General features: G+C 40.9%; 1 protein-coding gene across 3 annotated transcripts in view; it reads right to left on the reverse strand.

Moving 5' to 3' along the window:
* Window positions 1–1471: 1471 nt before the first annotated feature.
* nr6a1a (nuclear receptor subfamily 6, group A, member 1a) overlaps window positions 1472–23102 on the reverse strand; it is a 118359-nt gene continuing 96728 nt past the window's right edge. For all 3 annotated transcript variants that reach the window (XM_084729309.1, XM_084729311.1, XM_084729312.1), the window contains 8 exons: window positions 17111–17341; window positions 15570–15625; window positions 14468–14628; window positions 12599–12829; window positions 10945–11199; window positions 8259–8380; window positions 8015–8167; window positions 1472–4798 (listed from right to left, as the gene is read on the reverse strand). In XM_084729309.1, the coding sequence (XP_084585435.1) occupies window positions 4668–4798; window positions 8015–8167; window positions 8259–8380; window positions 10945–11199; window positions 12599–12829; window positions 14468–14628; window positions 15570–15625; window positions 17111–17341 (1340 nt within the window). In that variant the 3' untranslated portion in view covers window positions 1472–4667. The remainder of the gene's footprint in view (window positions 4799–8014; window positions 8168–8258; window positions 8381–10944; window positions 11200–12598; window positions 12830–14467; window positions 14629–15569; window positions 15626–17110; window positions 17342–23102) is intronic.

A 23102-nucleotide genomic window follows, 5' to 3' on the forward strand; every position in this document is an offset into this window, starting at 1 on the left:
TCAAAATATGACAGCCTGGACATCAGAGCAGCGGCAGTAAGGTAGGTGAGGTGAGCTTTGGTTTAATGTTGATGAGCAAAGGCCAGTATCAATATCATTAAAGGAAGAATCCCCCCTTCAGATCCTCTTCCACTGTCAGATCTCAGCCGTCTGTGATGTTCAGTGCATTCCTGGAGTTACTTTGAGATGAAGTGACCACCCTGAACCTTTGTCTTCTATTGCTGCTGCAGTTACAAGGATTCTTCATCTCTGAGCCTGCTTCTGTACAGATTAACATCAGTGCAAAATGGCAGCTCAAGAGAAAAGCCCCTGCTCTTTACATTCTGGCACTTACACCTGATAGTCTATATCAATTTAGATGGGTTGTTTTTGATTTTGTTTTTGTTTTTTTGAAAATCTACTGTGAAACGCCACACCAGAAAAAGAAAAATGGATTAGTTCCACTTTATAACAAGACCCTTTTCACATTATAACAAGATATTTCATGTTTTTACAACATAGAAAATTATCACAATATAACACAAAATTTTTGTTGTTGTAACAATAAACTATTTTTCTTGTTATAACATGAAATGTTCCATGTTATAACCTGCTTATGTGTTGTTAACATGAAAATATAGGGCCTGTTGTTATAACAAAAAACATTTTTCTAAAAAAAACTAAAAAAAAAAATTCTATTTATCCTCTTATAACATGTACTTTCATGTTATAAAGAGGTAAAACTGTTATAATATGACCTTATAACAATGTAAGTTATATTTTGTTATGACAACAGTTTCTTGTGATAACATTTTAGCACTATCAGTTGGTCACGTTATTCAAAATGTTTCTATATCAATATCAATATCAATAATAAATAATAGAAATTTAAAAGTTTCTTGTTATAACATGATACATTTGTATGTTGGAATAATGTGAAATTTCCTGCTATAACTAAATCTTTTCACATTATAACATGACACTAATCTGTTTTTCTTTTCCTGCAGTGGCAGCAATGCGCTGCCATCAGTTACAGCTATTTCTCACCAGTGGTAAAAAAAAAAAATTAGGGGGATTTTTCCTTTATAGATACATCACACCACTCAGACTTTTGTTACATAGAAATACATCCCTGAGATTATGTCGTTTAAAGGGGCAGTTCACCAAAATTGCAGAAAACAAAACAACCCAATCTTGTATGTCTTTTGTAATTTAGGTGACATGACCCTTTAACCTCAAAAGCCTGTGTGATGACTGATAAGCATTTTATAAACTAGAGAGAGACAAAGTTCTCCACACTGCCATCGTAGCTGCTCTGAGAATCCCAGTGGTAGAAAGTGGGTGTACCTTCATTCAGGTTTGGACCCACAAATCTCAGGCTCCAAATGTGAACTGATTCTAACAACACACAAAAGGCTCCAACATGTCAGTATTGTCCATATAAAATGTGGCTGACATCGCCTGAGTAATACTTTTTCTTTTTTTATATATATATATAAACCACTGTGGACAACGGAATGAGTTATTAAAAATCATGTCCAAAAAGTCAAGAAGTCAATCAAAGTTTATAAAATGATAGGGGTTGTCTTCACTCCAAAAAAAAAAAGACAATGAATATGTGAAAAACAACAAAAAACCCAAAACATCCACAATAACTACAAAGGTACATGAAAATGTATAAAAATCAAAAGATGAAAAGAGGCTAACTGGAACATTTGAAAGAGGAACACTGCATCGGACTGGATGTGTTGATAAGGCTGCGCACAGAGCGGCTGGATGGAAACAGGAGAGAGAAGCCGTGACATTCTGATGATGCCTCTCGCTCCGTCCGTCGCCAATGCCAAGAGAAAAATCCACCCTGCGTGTCTCACCTTCGAACTACATCAACTGTCACTGAATGAATGGAGGTGGGGGGGCCTTGAGGGAAATAAAGTGGGAAAGAAAAACACTTTTCTACAGAGGACCTACGATGTCCTGGAACCTACAACTACTAATACTACAAGTACATCAGCGTGGTCACTGAGGAACTCCTGAATGCAATACATAACACTCACTTTACCCTGTTTAGATCCAGGTCGGCAGGGACCTGAGAGAGAGGAACACACTGGGTGGGCAGTGGCCGAGGTCTCCAAACCTCACCGTCGTGTGCAAAAAAGAGAGTCGTTGCGAGGACTGCATTTTGTCTGCATTTCAAATTGTTTGTACGTCATGAAATGGCTAAAAACTCGAGGAATCCAAGAAGACACTTCAAGAAGTTTGAAATGATCATCTCATACTTCAAAAATAAAGACCATTTCCTATGGCTTTTTTTTTTAACAATGTGCATATCTGTCAAAAAGGGTATGCAAGCCGGAGGTAAGTCACCTAAATTCTCTAAACCAAGCCTGGATTCATGAGGCACGGGCCAGATCAATCACACTGTCCACTGCTTGCCAGTTTAAAGGGATAATCTGCAAACTGTGTTAGCTAGTCCATGGTCTCTGGGACAACCTTGGCCAGTAAAATGAGGATCACACCTGTACCAAGTCTCTGGTCCACTCAAGGCCCTATTCCACCACATTAGCTCTTGGAAACTTGGTGCTATCAAGTGAACCAGCCCACATTTCCCCCAGTTTTGAGTGGAACCATTCAAATCCAGCACGCATCATCAACAGAGGGTGTTGTGCAACAGCCTGTAGATTATTTGTTTCCAGCTGTTTCTGTGCCAATGTATTTTTGGTGGAAATACTATGAAAGGTTCTAAAATTAGGTGTGTGAACCGGAACAGGGCTGGTTCCATGTTGGTGGAAAAGGCCTAACTTTTTGTTGTGCACCTTGGATTTAGGTCAGGTCTGCCTTAAACTGCTACTGGTCTTGGGTCTGTGCAAAAGTTTTGATTGGACCTGACAAGACCTGAAAACAGTCCAAGTTCTTCTAAATCTGGCATGATCTGACCAGTGAATGAACCAACTGGATTTCCCAAATGGTCTGAAGCTGGAACAGAGGCTCTGTTGTGTGCAACTGTGTAGCACTCTACACTGCTTCATGAACTGTTATATTCAAAATATATTCATCCCTTTACCTTGCTGTCAGGTTGACTTTTCAAACAGGAAACCACTGTTATATAGGCCAAATATCACTATTTCCAAACCAACCAGACTCCATCTGGAAAATCAGTCATTTTACCCTGCAGAAAATGGAAAACTGTTGGTCTACCACTGCCTCGATCTGTTAGTTTGATTTCATTATGACTTCGGTCTGCTAGTGTTTTAATTCAGATTCACCAAAGGGACACAATAACAGGAAACAGATTGAGGTAGTGGTAGACCAACAACTCCTGAGGTAAAATTACTGTTTGTGCCAATGGAGTCTGCTTGTTTTGCAGTTTCCCATTGGAAAGGGTTGTCTGACAGCAAGGTTAAGTGGTGAAAATATTCTACGTAGAGCATACACTATAACTCATAACTGTTTTTCCCAACTGGTTTGAAGCTGCATTAGCTAACAGAAGCTAGCTCTACAGTGGCTTCAGACTTCTGGTCTTTGGTTTCTTCTGAATAAATTGAAGAGCACAAGATTTCGCAAACTACCCCTTTAACCAAACATAGTCAGCACCGTGGACCTCAAAAAAGTGTGCTGAGCGCAGGCTACAATGCTTCAAGTTCCTGGCACTGAAGGCAGCAGAGCTCAAAAAGCGAGCCATCTGACAAGAAGCAGAGGAGGGAAAAAAAAACAAAGAGTGGGAATCACGTCTGCTCTGTGCATACATGTGTGCACGAGAATGTGCGCACGTTTAGCAGCATTTAGAATGAAATCCGGCAACATACTCGTCCGTCCAGCAGAGGGTGGACACAGATTGATTCATTTCTTATCCTGATCCTTCATTGATAAGAAATCTTTTTTTAATTTTTGTGGAGCTATCAGCTTCCAACCCATCAATGGGTGTTTGAAAAACGCATTGCATAACACTTTGGTCAAAAAAGAAAAACAATAAAACTAAAAACAGCAAACCATCTATCCTCCCCTTCCCCTGCATTAAAGCCTTACATCCCCAGTCTATGATTGTAAAAAATACCCGTATGCTCCTTTTTCAATGAAGATCCCACAGATCAACAACTGTCACCTTAACTCATGGAATGTTAAATTGACAAGACTGCCTCCCAGAGCAGGATGTCTGAGAGTCCATGCAGAGAAAGTAGCTCAGTTTTGCTGAGTCATTTTGCATTTTCAGCATCATAAAACGCTGTTTTTCAATCTTTGATTTATGCAGCTCCTTTGAACATTCAGTCTCTGATTGAGGTGCCGAAGCATCCACAGGGATTTGGTTTTAGACTGGGCAACTCTTCATTTAACTGCAAGAAAAGGTACCTGAAAATAGCAACAACATCTTCCTGAGGTAGTCTCAAAACACTCGTCACGTGTCTGTCCGCCCCCCATCTGAATAAAATAAACTCTTTTAAAGTCTAGCTCTAACAATAGCAACACTGACACATTGAGCAAACTGGATACACACTTGTAAACTCCAAAGACCAATGCATCTACGAGCATTTGTTTTGTACAGAAGCATGTGCACAGTGTAAATCAGCATACATTCAGCTCTGTCGTGTAATAAATATATAAAGAAAAAAGTTACAAAAAACAAACTAGCTGCTTGTCACATTCACAAGAGGGGAGACCAGTCCCTCGACTCGGGCGGGGTCGGGGGAGGGGGTCTAGTTTCCGGAGGCGGTGGTCACGCAGGGCGACGGGCCGGTCCTGTAGCTGGTCAGGCTGGATTTGCAGGAGTGCAACACTGCTTTGAACAAGAGGGGGAGCTGCTCCAGAGGGACGTTCACCAGCTTTCCTGCAAACACACACAACATGCACACCTTTAGCTTAGCTTCTCTTTAATGGACATTTTCTATTATACTAATTGCATTAATATTTAAGGGGCTGTAGTTCAAATAGCGAGTTGGAGCCATAGACTATATTTTAAATAGATTTTAACCCTGTTTAACGCACAATGGTTGAAGCGAGTTGTTCCCCCGCCCCTTCCTCCCCAGACACTGCAGTAACAGGCAGGCTGCAGGAGCTCTGCAGGAGCTCTGCAGGAGCTCGGGACAGACGCATCCTCGTAAACTGACAATAACAAACTACAATGAGTCTTCCACTGTAAGATGATCAGCTGTTTATAACCGTCAGTTGTCTGTCAATGTAAAGTTCAGCCTGTTATCCTGAAAACAAAAAGCCCACTGCTCTGAAATAACATAGTCTGAATGTAGAATTAAATGGCTGCCTGTCTCACTGCCTGCTAAACTCCATTAACATTTTGCTCAGTTTAACAGTTATAAACATCTACTCCTTCTACAAGATTATTAATGATTTCTAATTACTCATAAACAAACACTTAATCATTCCTGCAAAAATTCGGCATTCATTTGAACTCTAATTAATGTAATGGGCAAACTAAAACAGTTTCATTTTCAAAGGAGGACACAGCAGCTGTAGTGTTCATGTCAAGTGAAGAAAGTATTTCAACTTAACATGTTTCCTTTATCTCTGATGACACAGTGAGGTCATTTTATGATCTATTACAGTAAATATTTCACAGATTTCTCTTTAAATGCTGTCAGCCACATCAACATTGTTTTGAATAGCAGCACAGTTTTGATTCACTTGTTGCATGTTAAGATGCAGCTGTAAATAAAACTCAACACTTCCTGCAGATATTTCAAACTGACTGCCAACCGGAGCAGGGAGAGGAGGTGCCCTTTGAGCTGTTGGTAGGTTTTCATTGTGAATCAGCAGTGCAAGAAGTGTCAAGTTTCATGGACAGAAATTTAACATTATACACAAAAGACAACAAAAGCTGAAGGATTGAAATGTATTAGTGAGTGGGAGCAGTGTCCTTTAAAGTGTTGAACTCAGAGCAGCAGAGTGGTGAGTGACTCTGAAATTGTACTAATAAGATTAATGCTGTGAAAATGTTATATGTTGTCAAGGTAACAGGTCAAGATGGTGGAAAATTGGCGTTTGCATTAAAGGAGCTTATGCATTTTTCAGCACAGACTATTTTCCCACATTTTTATGTCTTTAAGTGACTGATAGGTACAACAGTTTCAGACAATGAACCCAAAGTGAGACTGCTGCAGTCAGGCCTGTTCAGGAGAACCGAAACTGAGCTACAATGTAATCCCTCTGGGCAACGTGCCATCAAAGTGCGTCCACTAAAAGTACTTGCTTTGTCACAGACAGGCTCAGACATTATGGAAAGGATCCAGACACAGACCTTTTCTTCTTGATCTTGTCAAAGCCATTCACAGAAATAGTAATTTTATCATTGTAAAACTCACTTCATTCAAACTCAACAAAATCAAAGTAAAACTCAACAAAACCATCTTGGCTCATTGTTCCAGTGCCCCAACAGTCACCATCTATGGTTTGGTTGATATAAATCCTTCACATCAGAGTCAGATGTGAAAATGCTCTGGCTCTACACGCCGTTTCTCTCCACTGCCTCTCTGATGTCTGACCTCCCTCACGCTCCTCCTGATATTTTCACATCTAACTCAGTAAATTAAGAGTTTATTTCCACCAAACCAGAGTTGGCGGTTGGTGGAACAATGGAACGACAAGTCAAGACATATTTCATGACTTTTATTTTAAGTTCAACTTCAGTTGAAGGTGATACAATTTCTGTTTCTGTAAACTGAGTCTGGTGAGTTTGGTGAGAGCAATAAAACAGCTGTTTCTAGGTGAACAAAAAAACCTTACTCTTTAAAAAACCTTCTGTCTCTGTAGGGATCCTCTCTGTAATGTTGACAGACAACAATCTGAGCCTGTCAGTGGCAAAAAAAGACATACTTTGATGGTACACTCGCCCATAAGGATTACACTGCAGCCCATTTTGCCGGAAGAAGTGGTCTTGCTCAAAACTGGACCACTTTAAAAATTAAAAATTTAAAAAATTGTCATCCCCATTAGTAACTAAGATACAAAAACATAAGAAAGTAGGTGGTCTAGTAGCTCAGTTGGTAGAGCATGTGCCCCATGTGTTGTGAGTCGTCTGCAGCGGTCGTGGGTTTGACTTTCACTTGTGTCGCTTTGCTGCATGTCATCCTCCCACTCTCGCTCCACCTTTCCTGTCCTTACCCTTTACCTTCCATCTATCTTATCAAATAAAAGGTGTGAAAGCCTCTGTCACAAAACGTGAAAAAACTGTTTTCGCTGCCAGGGAGTAGGGGACCCTGTGACGGATCAGCTGACAAAAAATTGTCACTTGAGGAAGAAGAGAACCACTGGAAGATGGTGCTATCTAGCATGAAAACACTGGTGCTCAGTGGCAGATCTGTGGGGCAGGGCGCACCACGACCCGGACACAGCGAGGCTGCTCACACTGCAGCCCCTGGGACTCACAATGCAGCGGGGTAGACAGCGCTCCAGCACCCGTGCCTGTTGGACGGTGTCTCGATTGGGAGGTGGGGGACACACATACCTAATGTTAACCACACTGATGACAGTGATTTTAGGCAAGTAATATGTGATGATAAAAAAACAAAAATAAAAACATCAAGTAGATATTCTGCTTAAAAATGTCTTTCACAAAAACTCTGTTTTTGTGGGGGGGTTTTTGTCTGAAAAGTAGTTTTTGGATGAAACCAAACAACTCTTAAGTGCTTCTACAGAAATAATGAATGAAGCTAGAACAAAACATTTTTTCTGTCTGAAACTAGACTGTGGGTGTTGAAAAATGTGAATTTTGTCAAAAATGTTGGTTCTGACTGGCAACTGTTTTTAAAAAAAAAACACTGATGAGGAAAGAGTTAAGTTGCCTGTTAACAACAGATCAAAAACATCATGTTAAGATGTTGTTCTCGGTGCAGGTGAGGTAAGTAAATGCCAGGATCTTAGAATCAATGTTTGCAACAAACTGTGAAGACAAGGTGCAACAGGATATTTCACAGGTGATTCACCAGGTTTTGGCTGGTAACACTGGATGAGCATTATTACTAGTATTTGAAACAAGAATACATTTCTTCAGCTACCAACATCTAAAGGCAGCAGTATTTCCAGGTCTTACCTGCAATGCAGCGGATCTCTGGGAGACACATCATGATCTCGGGGAAGCGTTTGGGCTGGTGCGGGTACTTGTACTCAGTGTAGTCCTGACACACATACCAGTAGCGCTTGTTGAGCTGCTCGAGCTGGGTGATGTTGGACAGTCCTCTGATATCTGCACGGATACAAGTGACAGCAGAGTCATGTGGGGAATACAGAGCCAAGAAGAGCTTGGGCTCAGTTGTAGCAGAGTTTTGCGATGATACCTTGGTTGAGGAAGTTGATGGCTTTCATACAGGCGTACTCCTCATTACTGATCTTCAACTGGTGGAACTTGCGGAACAGATATATCAATCTCTCCATCACCTCCATGCCATCCTCGCTGAAGCTGAGGAATCACACAAAGACTTGTCAATCACACTGGATAAATGTGCCTAAATAAGACATATAATAATATAATTTAAAGTTCTAGGAGCAAAAGAAGACAGACTGAGTTTTAGTAGCTTTACTGTCCACATGTTCCCATTCAATCCACTGTGATGAAATAAAAAAGCACTTCAAAATATATAAAATCCCTCAAGCCCCATTATCTTAAGCTTCCATGCTTCAATGAACAAGGCAAAAATTAGGGAGGGAATACGTCAGATCTGCTCAGACTGTTTAATAAATGTCTTCCTGATCCCACAGCTCTTTCAAAGGAAGATTCAAAGTTTAATTCCCCTCATCAGACCTCAATTCCCTGTCTCTCTCTGGCTCTCACACTTCCAATCTCTCTCACACACTTCAGTGCTGCCACTGTAAATCAGATATGCTCTCTTAAACTACAGGCAAATCGACCAGAGCAACAGAACAGCGCCGTATATTAGGAGAATGAGTGTCGTGAGGTCAGATAATTCTGCTCTGATTTACACCGAGACAGACCCCCACACATCCTTCTCTGCTCAGCAGGGGACAGACGGTACTAGCCACAGCTCTGTCCTGAGGAGTCCTCCCATTCACGGACCGCTGCCCTGGCCCTCGTCCAACAATAATACCTCCACTGCTGTCATACGGGAAAACATCAAACCCCTCTGAGCTCACAGAGAAGAATGTCTCACCTTTGTAGAGCCTTGTTGTTGCAGTGAGGAACATTTTAATTCACTCTTCATGAAATATTGAACTGTGAGGCTCCTGGAGGCTAAATCTAACATTTAATAATCTTTTGTATGTTAATGGAGCTCCTCAAAAGAGAGGTGGGAGGCAGAATGAGTCACTGTAGCTCAGATATTACCAACACATATGAGTGAGGGCGAGTTCTTCAAATGCTGAACATAACTATGTGGTTAGCTACCTCATTCTTGTGCTAATGTAGAGTAGATAATGTTAGTCAGCTATAGAAATGTCTGGTTTAAATTGGGTTAACACCTTTAATGTGGAAAAATAAGGGACACCTTACCAGCGACCCCAAATCGAGCAGGGGGTCCTCCCCCATGAGATTTTATTTTTATTTTTATTTCCTGCATTCTGTGGCATTTTGCGCTTTTTATGCATCAGTTTCAAAGTTGTCTGCTACTCTGAATATAAATGTAAAGGAATATAAAAAAAAAAAAAAAAAGAGTAAAACACAGTTGCCTCAGATAGATTAAGGATTCAAACATCAGGAGCCGAGTGAACCAGCTGGTCGTAAAAAAGGAAGGTTTTAACTCTTACACCGGACTTAACACCGAGTGCACCAAGCCCGACTGACAACGGTCGTAGCTGCGCCTGGTCTTACAATGCTCGTCCACATGAGTACACACGAATCGATGATTGTTGCCAAGCAACACGCTTCCATATAAAGCAAAAAAACGTAATCAAACTTTTTGCATGACTGCCATTGGTGCCTTAATGATCAATCTTGTTAGCATAGTGCTAACAGACTAAGTGATAGTTATTTAGCATATATTTAAACACATATCTGGCACAGAAAAAAATCTATTCATAATTCAAAAAGTCTAAGAAAAAAAAGAATCAAAATACTAATACAATACGAATCAATTTTTCCTGGCTTTTAAGTGTACAGAGGTTTTATCAGTCTTTTCACTAAAATCAGCTTCCTGATGTGGCTGCAAACAAGGCTGATCAGAGTGAACCAATACATTAAAGTTACGGGCTGAGAGATCCTAAAGCCCCAACAGGCCAAGTTGACCAAAAAATGTTATTCACACCATGTTTTTAGTCTGAATCTTCACTGTAGATCTTAAGCTTGGAACCATGTTCACATGTACACCGTCTGAACTGTGTGTGTGTGTTGTGATGGTGTGCAAATGGCATGTCAGGACTTTAGAAGACTTGGATTATGCCAGACAAGCCGTATGGAGACATTTTATGTTTTTTTCAGTTGTTTTTGTACATTTGAAAACTGGTCACCATTCACTTCCATTGTTTGGGAGATTCTGTAACACTGTTTTCCTGTGGAACTCCAGCAGTGTTTTGCAGACTAACAACAACAAACAACAAACAAACCAGACCGTAAACTGGCATGATCATGATTGAATTTTCATTTTTAGGTGAACTATCCCCTTAAAGTAGACCAGTAGGATCTGTCTGAGCTGTTTCTAAATGCATCAGGATGTCAAATGCCAACGTTGTGGGTTAATGAAACATCCCAAACAGCAAAAAAATTAAAAAAAATAAGGAAATACAGACAGAGAGTGGGGTCTCTGCAGATATAGCCACCAGCACACACATCCAGTGGGCCATGAGTGTTGATTGAAAGGGAATATGTTTATATGAGTCATACTGTTTTTTGGAAAATGCTGCAGATTATAAGTTTAATTCATTTATTCATTCATACTTGACATGCGTTCTTTGTTAACTGTAACAAAGAACGCATGTCAATCATTCTGCAATTAATTGTAGTTGCAGTATTATTAGATCTTGAGATAGGGTGGTCAGAGACCCCTATCTCCTCTCCCAGTCCCCGTCACTCACCCCTGCAGCTCGTCATCAGACGGCGTGTACTTGGCGGTGACGTTGGCCAGGTCTCCGAAGATCTGGGCGCTGTAGATGGTGAGGCAGGAGAGCAGGATGAGCTCCTGCCAGGTGGAGCTGAGCAGGCAGGTGTAGTCCTCTATGGAGAGCTCACAGAAGAACGGCAGCTTCTTGATCCAGGAGATCTGACGGAAGAGCAGCTCGTCTGCCAGGCGGCACAGCAGGGCAAAGAGCTCCACCTGCGTCACTTTGTACCTGAGACACACCAGGAGACAAAGGATCAGGGTCAGGAGTGATTTATGAGCAAAATATTAGCTTGTTGTGTAAAACCAAATCTGGTGTGTTCACTCTGCATCAACTCTAACTTAATGCAGTGTGACTGATCATAGTCAGCGATAAAGGAACCACACTGTTACTCCATCAGGACCTGAAAAAAACACCTGTCGATCAGCCAGATGAAGGTAAAAATCTGTGACAGTCCCTTTTCAAGTTATCAGCCAGTGTGGTGGATGCTGCTTCAACATGAAGTGTTTTACAATTAAAAAAATAAAACATTTCACAAGGAGCTCATCCCAGTCTGCAGTCTGCTTAGGCTTCAGCATTTTTTTCTAAATTCTCACTGACAGAGACAAAACACCAACAGACAGACTGAATACAATGGTCCACTGGCCGACATTTAGCAGAATCTAGCTAAGTGATGAAGAAATATAATACAGAGCGTTATGAAGCAGTTCTATAAACGAAATACACAGACTATTTTTATTTTAAAGAAAGTCCAAATGAATTTAACACTCAGGGTAAATAACATCATAAAGTATTACCTGTAACAAGAAAAAGTGCTAATTAAGAAGTGATTAGACACAGAACCATCAGCAAAACCACAGGAGGTAGCGACTGTAAAGAAAATGTGTGATGAAGAAGCAGATCTTTTGTATTGATTGACTGATTTTGTATAGATACATTTAGCAAGCATTGATCAAAATGTTTCTTACACACAAATGTGGATATTACATAAAAAATGAATTACTTGGTTTTGTGTTTTTTTTCCTTCTCTTTAACATATATCCTGCATGTGGTCTAGCAGTAATAACCATATTTATAATTATTTTCCAGTTTCTTCTCTGTTATTTATTGGCTTTATGAGTTTATACTGAGTTTGTTTATATATTGGCTGAATAAATGCCAGACGCAGATAGTTATTTTCATTTCCTTTGAGGACTGGATGGATGTAGGAACTGTAGGAACTACTTTCTTTCTGCAATAGAATCTACTGGATTTCCTTCTTAGTAATAGAAAGAAAGTAGTTCCTACATGAAACTGCTAACAACAAGGTCTGTGGACTATCTTGAGTAACCAGGCCATGATTTTTGTCAAGAGACACTGGTTTTGAATTTTTCCAAATGTATTTATTTGTTGCTTTGAGCACCACAAGCTGAGTGCCATTTAGTTCCAGAGCAGACAGACTCTACAGCTGATATCTCCAAAACTCTGCAACTCAAGTTTTGATTTTGGGGCTAACTGTGTCTTTAATGGTATGCCGACCACATGATAAAAGGACCACAGCATATACTGTGTTCACAGAGGAAGTATATGGTCGATATGATATTTACAGACTGTGTAGTGTATACAGTATTGTGTGTATGTATTGACTCACCCATCTTCTATGAGCATGGGGGTTGCCAGGGGGGCCAGGTCCTCAGCAGCCACCAGCTGCAGCACCAGCGGGTGGGACTGTGGGTAGAGGCTGCGGGGCTGGGGGGCCAGCAGGCCAGACTGGGCAGCATAGCTGAACAGGTGAGGGAGGAGCTGGTAGTGTGTGGACATGGAGGTGTTGATGTACTGGTCCCTGAGGGCCGCCGTGTAGCCGTTCATTTCCATAGAGCGACTGGAGGCACAGAAAGGTCAAAGGTTACACACACTCGGCCATACAGGAAATGTTGGAATGTAACCAAGTACATTTAGCTGGTAATACTTACAAATTTTTACTTAATTAAAAGGGATATTTATTATTATTTGAGGTGAGGTTGATGGGATTTGCAGCAGGAGTACTGGTGTAGGAAGCTAGGAGATGCACTGCTGTGGACAGGGTCAGCAGCAACGCGTATAGAAAAAAATAAATAAAATCAATCTCAGTGTAAGTGTATACTTTATTTAGAATATTTTCAAGGCTATATCTTGCTGTCCGACAACTTTTTTCCACTTTAAACCACCATTATATAAGCCAGTTATCACTCTCTCCAAACCAACCAAACTCCATTGGCGAAATCAGTCATTTAACCTCAAAAAACATGGGAGCCGCTGGTCTACCACTGCCTCGTTTGGTCAGTGTATTTGTGTTACTGTGGGACTTCTGTCTTTTAAAAGGACAGTTCAGATTCACAAAATAACACAAACAATGTGACTAATCAAGGCAGTGATAGACCAGCAACTCCTGTGTTCTGCTATGTAAAATGAATGATTCTTTCAGTGGAGTTTGACTGGTTTGGAGAAAGTAATATTTGGCTTATATAATGGCGGTTTCCAGTCAGAAACGGCTGTCTGACAGCAAGGTAAAGCAGTGAAAATCTTCTAAATATAGCATACACTGAAACTGATATAGATTTTTCTTAGGCTTCAAAAATTCTTTTTCCTGTTGATCCTGTCCACAGCAGTACTTAGCTTCCTATGCCAGTACTCCTGCTGCTTCTCCAAACTGGGTGTCGACCGCCATCTACTGATAATGCACTGATTAAGTAAGGTTTTAAAGGCAGGATCATTTTCAGAGTGTAGGTTTTCCACCACTTCATAAAAGGAATAGTCTGACATTTTGGGAAATACAAGTATTTACCATCTTACCCAGAGTCAGATATGTTTCATATCTGTGTGTCCAGTCCAGAGTAAGGCTAGTAGTTTTCCCCTGCTTCCCGTGTTTGTGCTAAGCTAGGCTAAACACATCCCAGACCTGTTATATATCCATACTGGACATACAGACTTTCTTTCAATCTTCATAATATTTAAACTTTGTCTAGGCAGGCGTGGTGGAGCTTTCCATTACAAATCTTTGTAATTTTTGAGAAACTTGTAGACAAAACTTTGCAGTTCATTTAGAATCTGCCTGCTCTCCCCAGGCATTCTGTTATTGTTGTCCATTTCTGCTCAGATTTAATTTGATAAAACAAGTATGTCTGTGAATAGTTGTGAGGCTGCGTGATTGCACAGATAAACTTGATGTTTATACAAAATGAGACTAAAATAAATAGTGTCATGCGAGTATCTAGACAATATTTGTCCTTGATGAGAGGAGATAGACAATGTGCTCGTCTCTATAGCAAGAACAGCAGATAGTGCAGTGAGTTCTTTGTGTTTGCTATCATCACTGAGCCTGAGGTGCTGCATATTCAGGCATTCTTCAGCTGATGAATACCTTAACTAAAGTCTGGGTGAGATGGGAACGAGGTGTTAGACTGTCAGGGCCAGCTCATTATCTCAATGGTGCGCCCCACCACGGCGCTGTGCGGTGGAGTAGATGAGATGAACGACTCACTTGGATGATAGAGTGGAGGCGGGTGACGGCTGGTTGCCCTCCGAGGCTCCGTTGCTGGGAGAGCTGTGGTCGCTGTCGCCGTTGTTGCCCCAGGTGTGCTCCGGGGCGTCCTCCTTGAACTCCTGCCCCGACATGATCCGCTCTATCTCCTCCTCTGTGATCTGAGACGCACATACACAAAGAGGGTTTGGGTTTTTTTTAGGAGCTTACAGAACATCCTCATGTGACCAAAGCAGCGTGTCTCAGTTCAATTGATCAGCATTGACTGGCACCGCACCGCTTTCACTAAAATGTTGAGGAGCAAGGACACAATCACACAATGAACCAGGGAGAGAAAAAAGGAAAGGACAGAAAGAAAGAAAGGAGGCAAACAGGTATGTGCTTGTGTGTGTGTGTTTGATTGGCTGACACACACACATCTAAAATAATAGAATCTTTGCAGGTCCGTACAAGCAGAAAAACACAGACAAAAGCCATTTTGAAAGGCATTAGCATGCCAGAAAATATGGTGTCTTGTATCTGTGGCTGGGGTCAATTCACTTTCATTTCTATCAATTCAGCACATACACTGAAACAGCAATTCATTCCATATGACAGAGAGGTCCTTCTTTCATTAGAGCTCAAAAATAAAGCCGTCTTTTAATGGAAGCGGGCGGTTCTGTTTTTTTTTTTCTACTTGCTGAATTGAGCTGGAATGAATTGACCACGTCCCTCCCCTGAGTAGTGGCTCAGTGGTACTTAGCCTCATGTCACACATTTTCCTGACCATTTGTTCTCTCGCCAGTGTTCATAATGAAGCCTGCGCTCAATGGGGAATAATCATCAGCTACATGATTATACTGATGATACAACAAGGTCAGGGCTCACTCTCATTACATGCTTCATGAGTATTCCTACACCAAAAACATTAGCATTACAGCACTCCAGCTCAGTTTTATTTAAGTGATTGGTTTGTGCTCTGAATGCATTCACTGTGAGCTAGTTAACTCCAGGACTGAAGCCAGGAGAATATGTATAGACTGAGAAGAAGCTGGGAGAGGGTCAGCGAGTGTCACAAAAACAACATTTGTGGTGATGACTGAATGTGAAGTCGGCGATTTACCTGAACAGGCCCGATACTTTTGTTCCTCCCCCCCGGCATGCCGTCCTCCCTGATTGCTGCATGACAAAAAGAGAGAATGGAAATCATTTCATCAATCCATCATCAATCCATTAACATCACAGTATCACAGCTCTACCTAGTGGCTGAAACACATCAGGCAGTGCTCTGCCTCACATCATTTATTTCTCTCCAGTTCAAACAGAACTTTTCTTCTCTCTGCCAGCAGGGAGACATGTTTTTTCTGTTATAAAACTGGGAGTTAAGCAAATTTATTTAGCCTGTCAAGACAAGCTTGCTTTAATCACAGTATTCTGGGAATAAATCATAGAAAATGAGGCTGAGTACTGAGAGGTCACCTATGAGCTTCATCCACTAGGGGGCAGCAGAAGCTTATGGAAGTAACACCCTGCATGAGGAGACACTGCAGCTCTGTCCTGCTTACTTAACACTGAACTGTGTGTCACTGAGTATTCAGGAAAGGACTGCGAGTACAACCATTTACTGTTAGAAGTGATGTATTTCAGCTTTTATCAGGAGCCTGAAAACAAAGGCATTCTTAAAAGGGACAGTTCACCACAAAATAATACATTTGAAAAATTCAAAACCAGTGTCTCTTTCCAAAAATCATGACTCAGTAACTCTATGTAATCCACACACCTTGTTGTGAGCACTGTCATGTTGGAACTACATTCTCTCCGCAGTAGAATCTAGGACTTATTTTAAAATCTACCAGAACTACTCTCTTGTCTACTAGAAAGAAGAAAACAAGAGTTGGTGATTGTTGGAACAGTGGTAGATGAACCAAGATGCTTTTGCTGAGTTTTTGTTTCTCTTGAGTTTGAATGACGATGATAAAATAACTGTTTCTGTTAATGGAGTCTGGTGAGTTTAGTGAGTGCAGTAAATCAGCTGTTTCTGACTAAACAAAAAGGGGTCGTACTCTTTAAAAAAGGTCTTTCTCTGTAGGGATGCTTTCCATAATGTTGTCAGACACTTAGAAAAAACAATTTGAGCCTGGAGCTGCAGCAGTCTTTCTCTGTATTCTGGACATATTTCAAAAACTGTTGTCCTCATTAGAAAAAAAGGGGATTATAGGGTCCAGGTTGAACAAAAGTTAACCTTTGTGACTTTTCAAAGATGTTTTCAATAGAAATATATTCTCTAGATAAACACAGGCTGGTACTGATTCAGCAAAGCCAAATTTAATCACAATAACAGTTTTAACATTGATAAACCCCATTCTGATCACTGTCTGTGCTAGAGACTAGACTAGACTAGACTGCATGTTATAGGGTTTTTTACTTTATTTTATATAACTATTTATTTGATTTATTTATTCATTTATTAACCTTGTGAAATCATATTTATCTTACATGTAAATGTTATATTTCCTGATGATTCATTTTATGTCATTTTAATAGAAAGGAATTTGTGCAGAGTGTTTAAAGTGTACTGTAAATGGACATCTCAGTCATTTGGTAGGGGTTCATAATGAAACACCTTTTGAACTGTTGAAGGGTATAAAACTGTCCACACTTTACCTTTGCGGTTCATCCCCATCTGCAGACATTTGAGCAGGCGGCAGTACTGGCAGCGGTTCCGCTGCTTGCGCGACATCTCGCAGTTCTTGTCGCGGCTGCAGCGGTACACGCGCTTGTTGCAGATGCTGCGCTTGAAGAAGCCCTTGCAGCCCTCACAGGAGATGATGCCATAGTGCAGGCCTGTGGCACGATCTCCACAGATAAGGCAAGTACGCTGGTCAGCTGGATCATCTGCAGAGGGACAGAGAAAGTAGAGGGAGAGGGAGGCATTTAGAACCATTTCCACCCACTTCTTTACACTAATTCATCCACACTGTGGAAAAAATAGTGGGTGCAAAAACCTCGCTGAAGGCACAAGTTTTTAATTGAGATCATGGGGGCGGTTGGGGCTTAAGCACTAGCCAGGCGCTGGCTAATCCAAAGGATTCTTAAGCTCTAACTCTCATTATGTGAAAGTGGAGGTGTAACAGGCAGCAGGACGGGGAGCGAGCGGAGAAGTCTTGTGTATGTTTTATTCAGCAGCTCTGATGAGAGGAGGCAGCAAGCTCAAACGACACGACTGATTTGTTTACAGTCTCTCCTTTCTCCTCCTAACAAACAGACGTATCGCATGAAGAGGCCTCTTCCTCAGAAGACCTCTGAGACCTTTAACTCTGTTCAAAATGTTGAGAAAAACTGCTCCATCAATCAAGTCAATCTGTGACCATCCAGCACCTACACTAAATTTGACTGATATATATTGGTATTGGCATATATGTTGTCTGGTGTGCCGATATGAAAACTTTGTGTTTCTAACAGACCATAATGTGAATTGTTATTTATTTGTCAGCTTTATAGGCAACATTTAATTATATTTTGCAGTGGCATGTCTGTGTCACAAATGTCTGGAAGAGTTCAGCCATAAAATTACTGGATCCTAATTTAGTAGCTTTATGTGAGTTGACATTAATGTGTTAAATGGACATGTGATATCATTTTATATTGATCGCAGACCCCTGAATTGAATAACATTGAAATCTTATTGTGGCAGACTTTGTGATATCAGCAAATACTGTATCGTCCAAAGAAACATCCTGTGCTTAAATGTTCTCTAGCTCGCAGTATGGGGATAAATCATGTTGGGAGAACCTACATGTAATATTTGGTGGCCACAGAGTCACTTTTTTGTGGTTAATGTGGAACCCTGCAGCTTCTCTTTGCCCAAATGTTCCACACTGGCAAACTCTCTCACTCATTAACCTTCACCTTGCTTCCTAAAAGAGCACATACTTTTTCGCTGATCACTCCAAACTGTGAAGAGTAGTTAGGACAGGAATAAGTGAGGGCGGTAATCTGGAACACATGTGAGGGGATATTTAGGGGCTTGGGATAGGAGGAAGTGGGGGCTCACAGCAAGGAAGTGGTGTGGAACAGGATGTCTTGAACAAAGTACATTAAAAATAGCAGTAGAAATGATCCATGGTGTGATGTGGCTTTATAAGACTGGCTGACAGCTCGCTGACCATGAAAGAATGAGACACTAAGACAGCGAGAAAAGAATCAGGCCGGAGTCTTTCACAAATAATTTTGGACATATGGGAGAACATGTGACAAGGTGGGGAGAGGATCAAAGAGAGATGGATCCTGCTGAGGACCCTCCTTTACAAATCATGCAGGTGCTCTCAAACTGTAAAGACAGCAATCTGAGAGAGCTGCAGAAAATCTTCTCCTAATCCCCCATCTACCTCCAGGCCACACAACGCACAGAATCAAACTCACTGAGGGAGCCGAGAATTAAGTCACAGCGCATTCTCTGCTGTCCATGGTGGTAAGCTTTATCACTCACACACACACACACACACACACACACACCGAGAAGCCCTCCACCACCCTGCTCCCCCACCCCCACTCACAGCCGCAGCAGAGAGCAGATGGGTTGGACTCCATGGTTACAGAGAACAGCAGAGCCTGGCTGCAGCAGGAATGTGGCCTGCTGCTGATGTGTATCTGGGCTCGACCAGGATCAAACATATCAGGAACAGATAGAGGTCAGACTGATACAACATGTTGATGTGTCTCAAATGATGGAGGGCCCCCTGTAGTGTCAGTGTTGTGGGGGTCTCTTTTACAAGGTCTGAGAAAACACTGATGCCTGCATCAAGTGGCAGCTTTACACAACTATCAGCAACCGTTTTAATATTCTTAGTATCAGAGTCAAATTTGGTGACTTTTGACTCAATTTGACAAAATAAAAAAAAACACTTGCAACTTGAGATGCAATGACTATACTGCAATGATGACAATACTTCACTTGGACGTTTGACTTTAAAGTACTTAAAGTCTTCCCCCAAGCCCAAAGATTTTGTACCACAAATTCCTTCATTTCCCAGGTCCACTTTGTTTGAATCAGCATCCAATTAAATTGCAGGATAGAACCGTAAAGAACTAACGGTATGTTAGCTCTAACTGGAAAACAATACACCAAAGATCATTTTGTTCATGTACAATAACTGCGAGGTGATCAATAAAAAAGGAATCACCAAGTACACAAAGTGTGAGTCACAACAACTTCCAACTTTGTATGACATCTGAAGTTTCAAAAAGAACTGTGAGTTGAGTATCTGAAAACGGTATTACATTTGGTGAAGAGCACATTACGGCTTGTTTAAGACTCAAACCTCAAAGTTTCAGACTTGGGACTTGTCTGTCTTGACCTCATTCGAGACTTGAGACTTATTTGGGACTTGCAAGTTAATGACTTGGTCCCATCTTTGTCAGCAAACATGCCTGTTGGTCAGTGGAGAACTGCATCAGGATTTTAGCTTTTGGAACAGCTGGGGGGAAATTTGTGCGACACGGAGCAGTGACTGGAAAAAGTGAGCCAAAGCACTCATTGATAAACCACCAACAATGTGAAGCTTCTTGAGGAAGATATAAAGCATGCCATTTAAATTGCCACACAGTTTATTTCTTAAAGGTTTTATTTCTCTTCATTTCAACTCACCCTTTAGCCCATGACTGTTTTCTCTAGTGATCACTTATTAACTTAAAGAGAAAAGCTGGAACTGATTCTGTTCATGAACTTAATTTTGAACCTTCTGGAGCTTTCTGACCAAAAATTTATTGTTTTGGAAGAGTTGATTCCTAGCTGGAATTAAAAAATAGCAGGTTTTTCTTGACCTGAAGTGGACACACAGGTTGGTTCAGTAGATAGCACTGAAGTTCAAAGGAGCTTGGATGGAAAATGGTGTTGGTACCACTGCATTCATGAACAAATTTCTATAAAACTCGTAGTGTCTCTCAATCGATCTGAGTGAAACCTAATAGTGATGTCATTTGAGTTAACATTGGTTGAAGCTGAAGACTCCAAGTTTGACATAAATCTGTTGTTAGAGTTAGAAAGAGTTTACCAGACCTCTGCCACCCACTGCTCATCTCTGCTGCAGGCTAGAGGCTTCAGGCAACATTAGCTGCTACTAACATTACATAATAAATAATCTCTGAGCAGCTGTGCATCACCTGGAGTTTTAGATGATGTCCAGTTTGGGGTGTCACTGATGTTAAGAAGAGTGAGAAAGGCTCTGTTCTCCCTGTCAACATCATTCAGAGTGGTCAGCCCACCACTCACTAACAGTCCCTTTTCAAACTCAACATTACCCCCCCAGCAAATTTTTACTGCATAGCTTGAAAACTGTCAACTTTTTGTTGCACAGCGAATAGAAACATAGAACACTGGTGCCTTGATTCTAGTGTTCTTGAGTCCACTGTTTGAGATAAAAGCCTCCTGTGATCACAGGCTGCAGAAGAAGCAGGACGGCTGCTTGTCGGCTGATGTAAAGAGCTGTAATGTTCTACTACAGAAAGGCTGCGGTCATGATAAACACACAGCAGCATGTGTGCTTTGTTAATGCCTGCACATGTGTAGTCACAGAGACAGAATGAAGTAGACATAAAGGTCTGAGGCTGCTGTCTGGTGGGTTAACGCTGCCTGCTGAGCCTGAGATTAACCTGGACATCTGATTAATGTAAGACTCTTGTGTAATGCAACAAACTGCACTCCACACAGGTAGGACCTTTACCCTCCTACGGGATTCTGTGGTTGAAAAGCCAATAATGGAGGCAGACAGGCAGGGTTCCTGCAGGGCTCAAAGTGTAAAGCAAGGCTCTGACTGTATGCTGCAGCATCTTTGTTCACTTTATGTATTGAGGGACCATTTGCTGCATGTATTATTCCTTTTAAATGCTCTACCAACTGATTCAGTTGAAGCCTTGGTGACACTAAGGACTGCTACTGTCACACATAAGATAAAGGCTCACACACTGCTCTCCTTCCATTGCTATTTACATACTACTGTTCATTAAATAGTATATTATAGTGTTATCTTTATATAAACCTTATAGAGTATTAGGGCCACATTACAGGAAAAAAGTAAGGCAGATTTTTTTTTTTTAATTTTCAATGTTGAATCATAATAGAAATGGTATTTCAACATTATTCTCAACATTTAAATGTTATTCTCAAAATACAAAATGAAACAAATCTTGCTACTATTTTTCTTATGCCTGCCCCTAATACTGAATGTTTGACTGTTTGACTTTGTTCTTGGTTCCCATTTTTCATTTGTAAATGGTTGTATTTGAGAAGCTGATGTTTGACAGTTTTCTTTAATAAATTATTTACAGGATGGTCACAATTGTTATTGATTAGTTTTCTAGTTATCCACTGCTGATGGTACATGCATGTGACTCCTGTTAAAGGGTGAAGATGAAGCAGCTGAAGACCCCCCCCCCCCCAACCACACACACACACACACACACAGATGATAGCAACTGTTTACCTCCTGGGACACAACTGGTAGAAACCTGATATTGTGACTGTTGTCAATGGTTGACCCAGCCACCCATCACTGATTAAAAGGTGTAATGTTTTGACAATAAACAGGCCAGAGTAACACCATCTTTAATATTCAAATGAGCAGGATTAAGCTTTTTGTGTGTATATAATTTAAAGGGGCAGATCATCAGAGGCATGTGACTGAGCTGAGAGCTAAGCCTCCCAGAGAGAGGGGCTTTCATAGTGGGCTGCAGGGTTCATGTACTAAAGGTAATTAGAAGGAGGTGGTGGGGGCACATGGCATAAAGCCTCTTGCAGATAATGAATGGTGAATGGAAGACTTCTAAAGCCCAGAGACAGATTACCATTTAAATGGTGTGAGGTTTAAATTTGCTGCCTGCAGAAGACTGCAGGGGCAGCCATACTGTACAGAGACAATGGGGCGTCACACAGTGAAGCCATCCTGGGATTAGAATTTAACTATTTTGGTGATTAACTCTATACGGCACAGAGGTTAAGACGACTCAGGGAGGAGGCCCAAACAGTCAGAGAAATATCCTCACTGCTGGTGACTCTTCATCCAATCATTTCTTCAAGAGCACACAGTGTGACCCAAACACATTAACACTGCACCATCATTAAAAAACTCTGAATATAGCATATAGAATGAGGAGTATAGTTACTGAAGTGTATTGCTGCCATGCCAGAAACAGAAAAACGGTTCAGCATTAGAAAATATATATATTGTTGTAATGTCTTTCCCATTATAACAAGATATTTTCAGCTCATTAAAGAAACTTGTTATAAGAATATGCTACCATGAAAAGTTTCTTCTTGTAACATAATAACTTATACTTATAATGTCACATTATAAAATTATCATGTTATAACATGTAATGTTTTATGTTATAGTAGTGAGTTATTACAAGATAAACAGAATACTATAACAAGAAGAAAAGTTTCTTGTTATAACATTGTAAGTTTGCATGTGGTAAAAATGTGAAAATATCTACAACGTGGAAAACATCTTATAACATTGAAGCTTCCACATTACACCAAGACACTGATCTGTTTTTCTTTTTCTTGGCATGGCAGCAATACACTGCCACAGAACAACTAATAATGATTTTCCTTTTTGGTTAATCTGCAGAGTATTTTCTTGATTAATGACTTGGTCTA

Source organism: Lutjanus erythropterus, chromosome 10 (assembly GCF_056507025.1).
Source record: "Lutjanus erythropterus isolate fLutEry1 chromosome 10, fLutEry1.hap2, whole genome shotgun sequence".
Lineage (NCBI taxonomy): Eukaryota > Metazoa > Chordata > Actinopteri > Lutjaniformes > Lutjanidae > Lutjanus > Lutjanus erythropterus.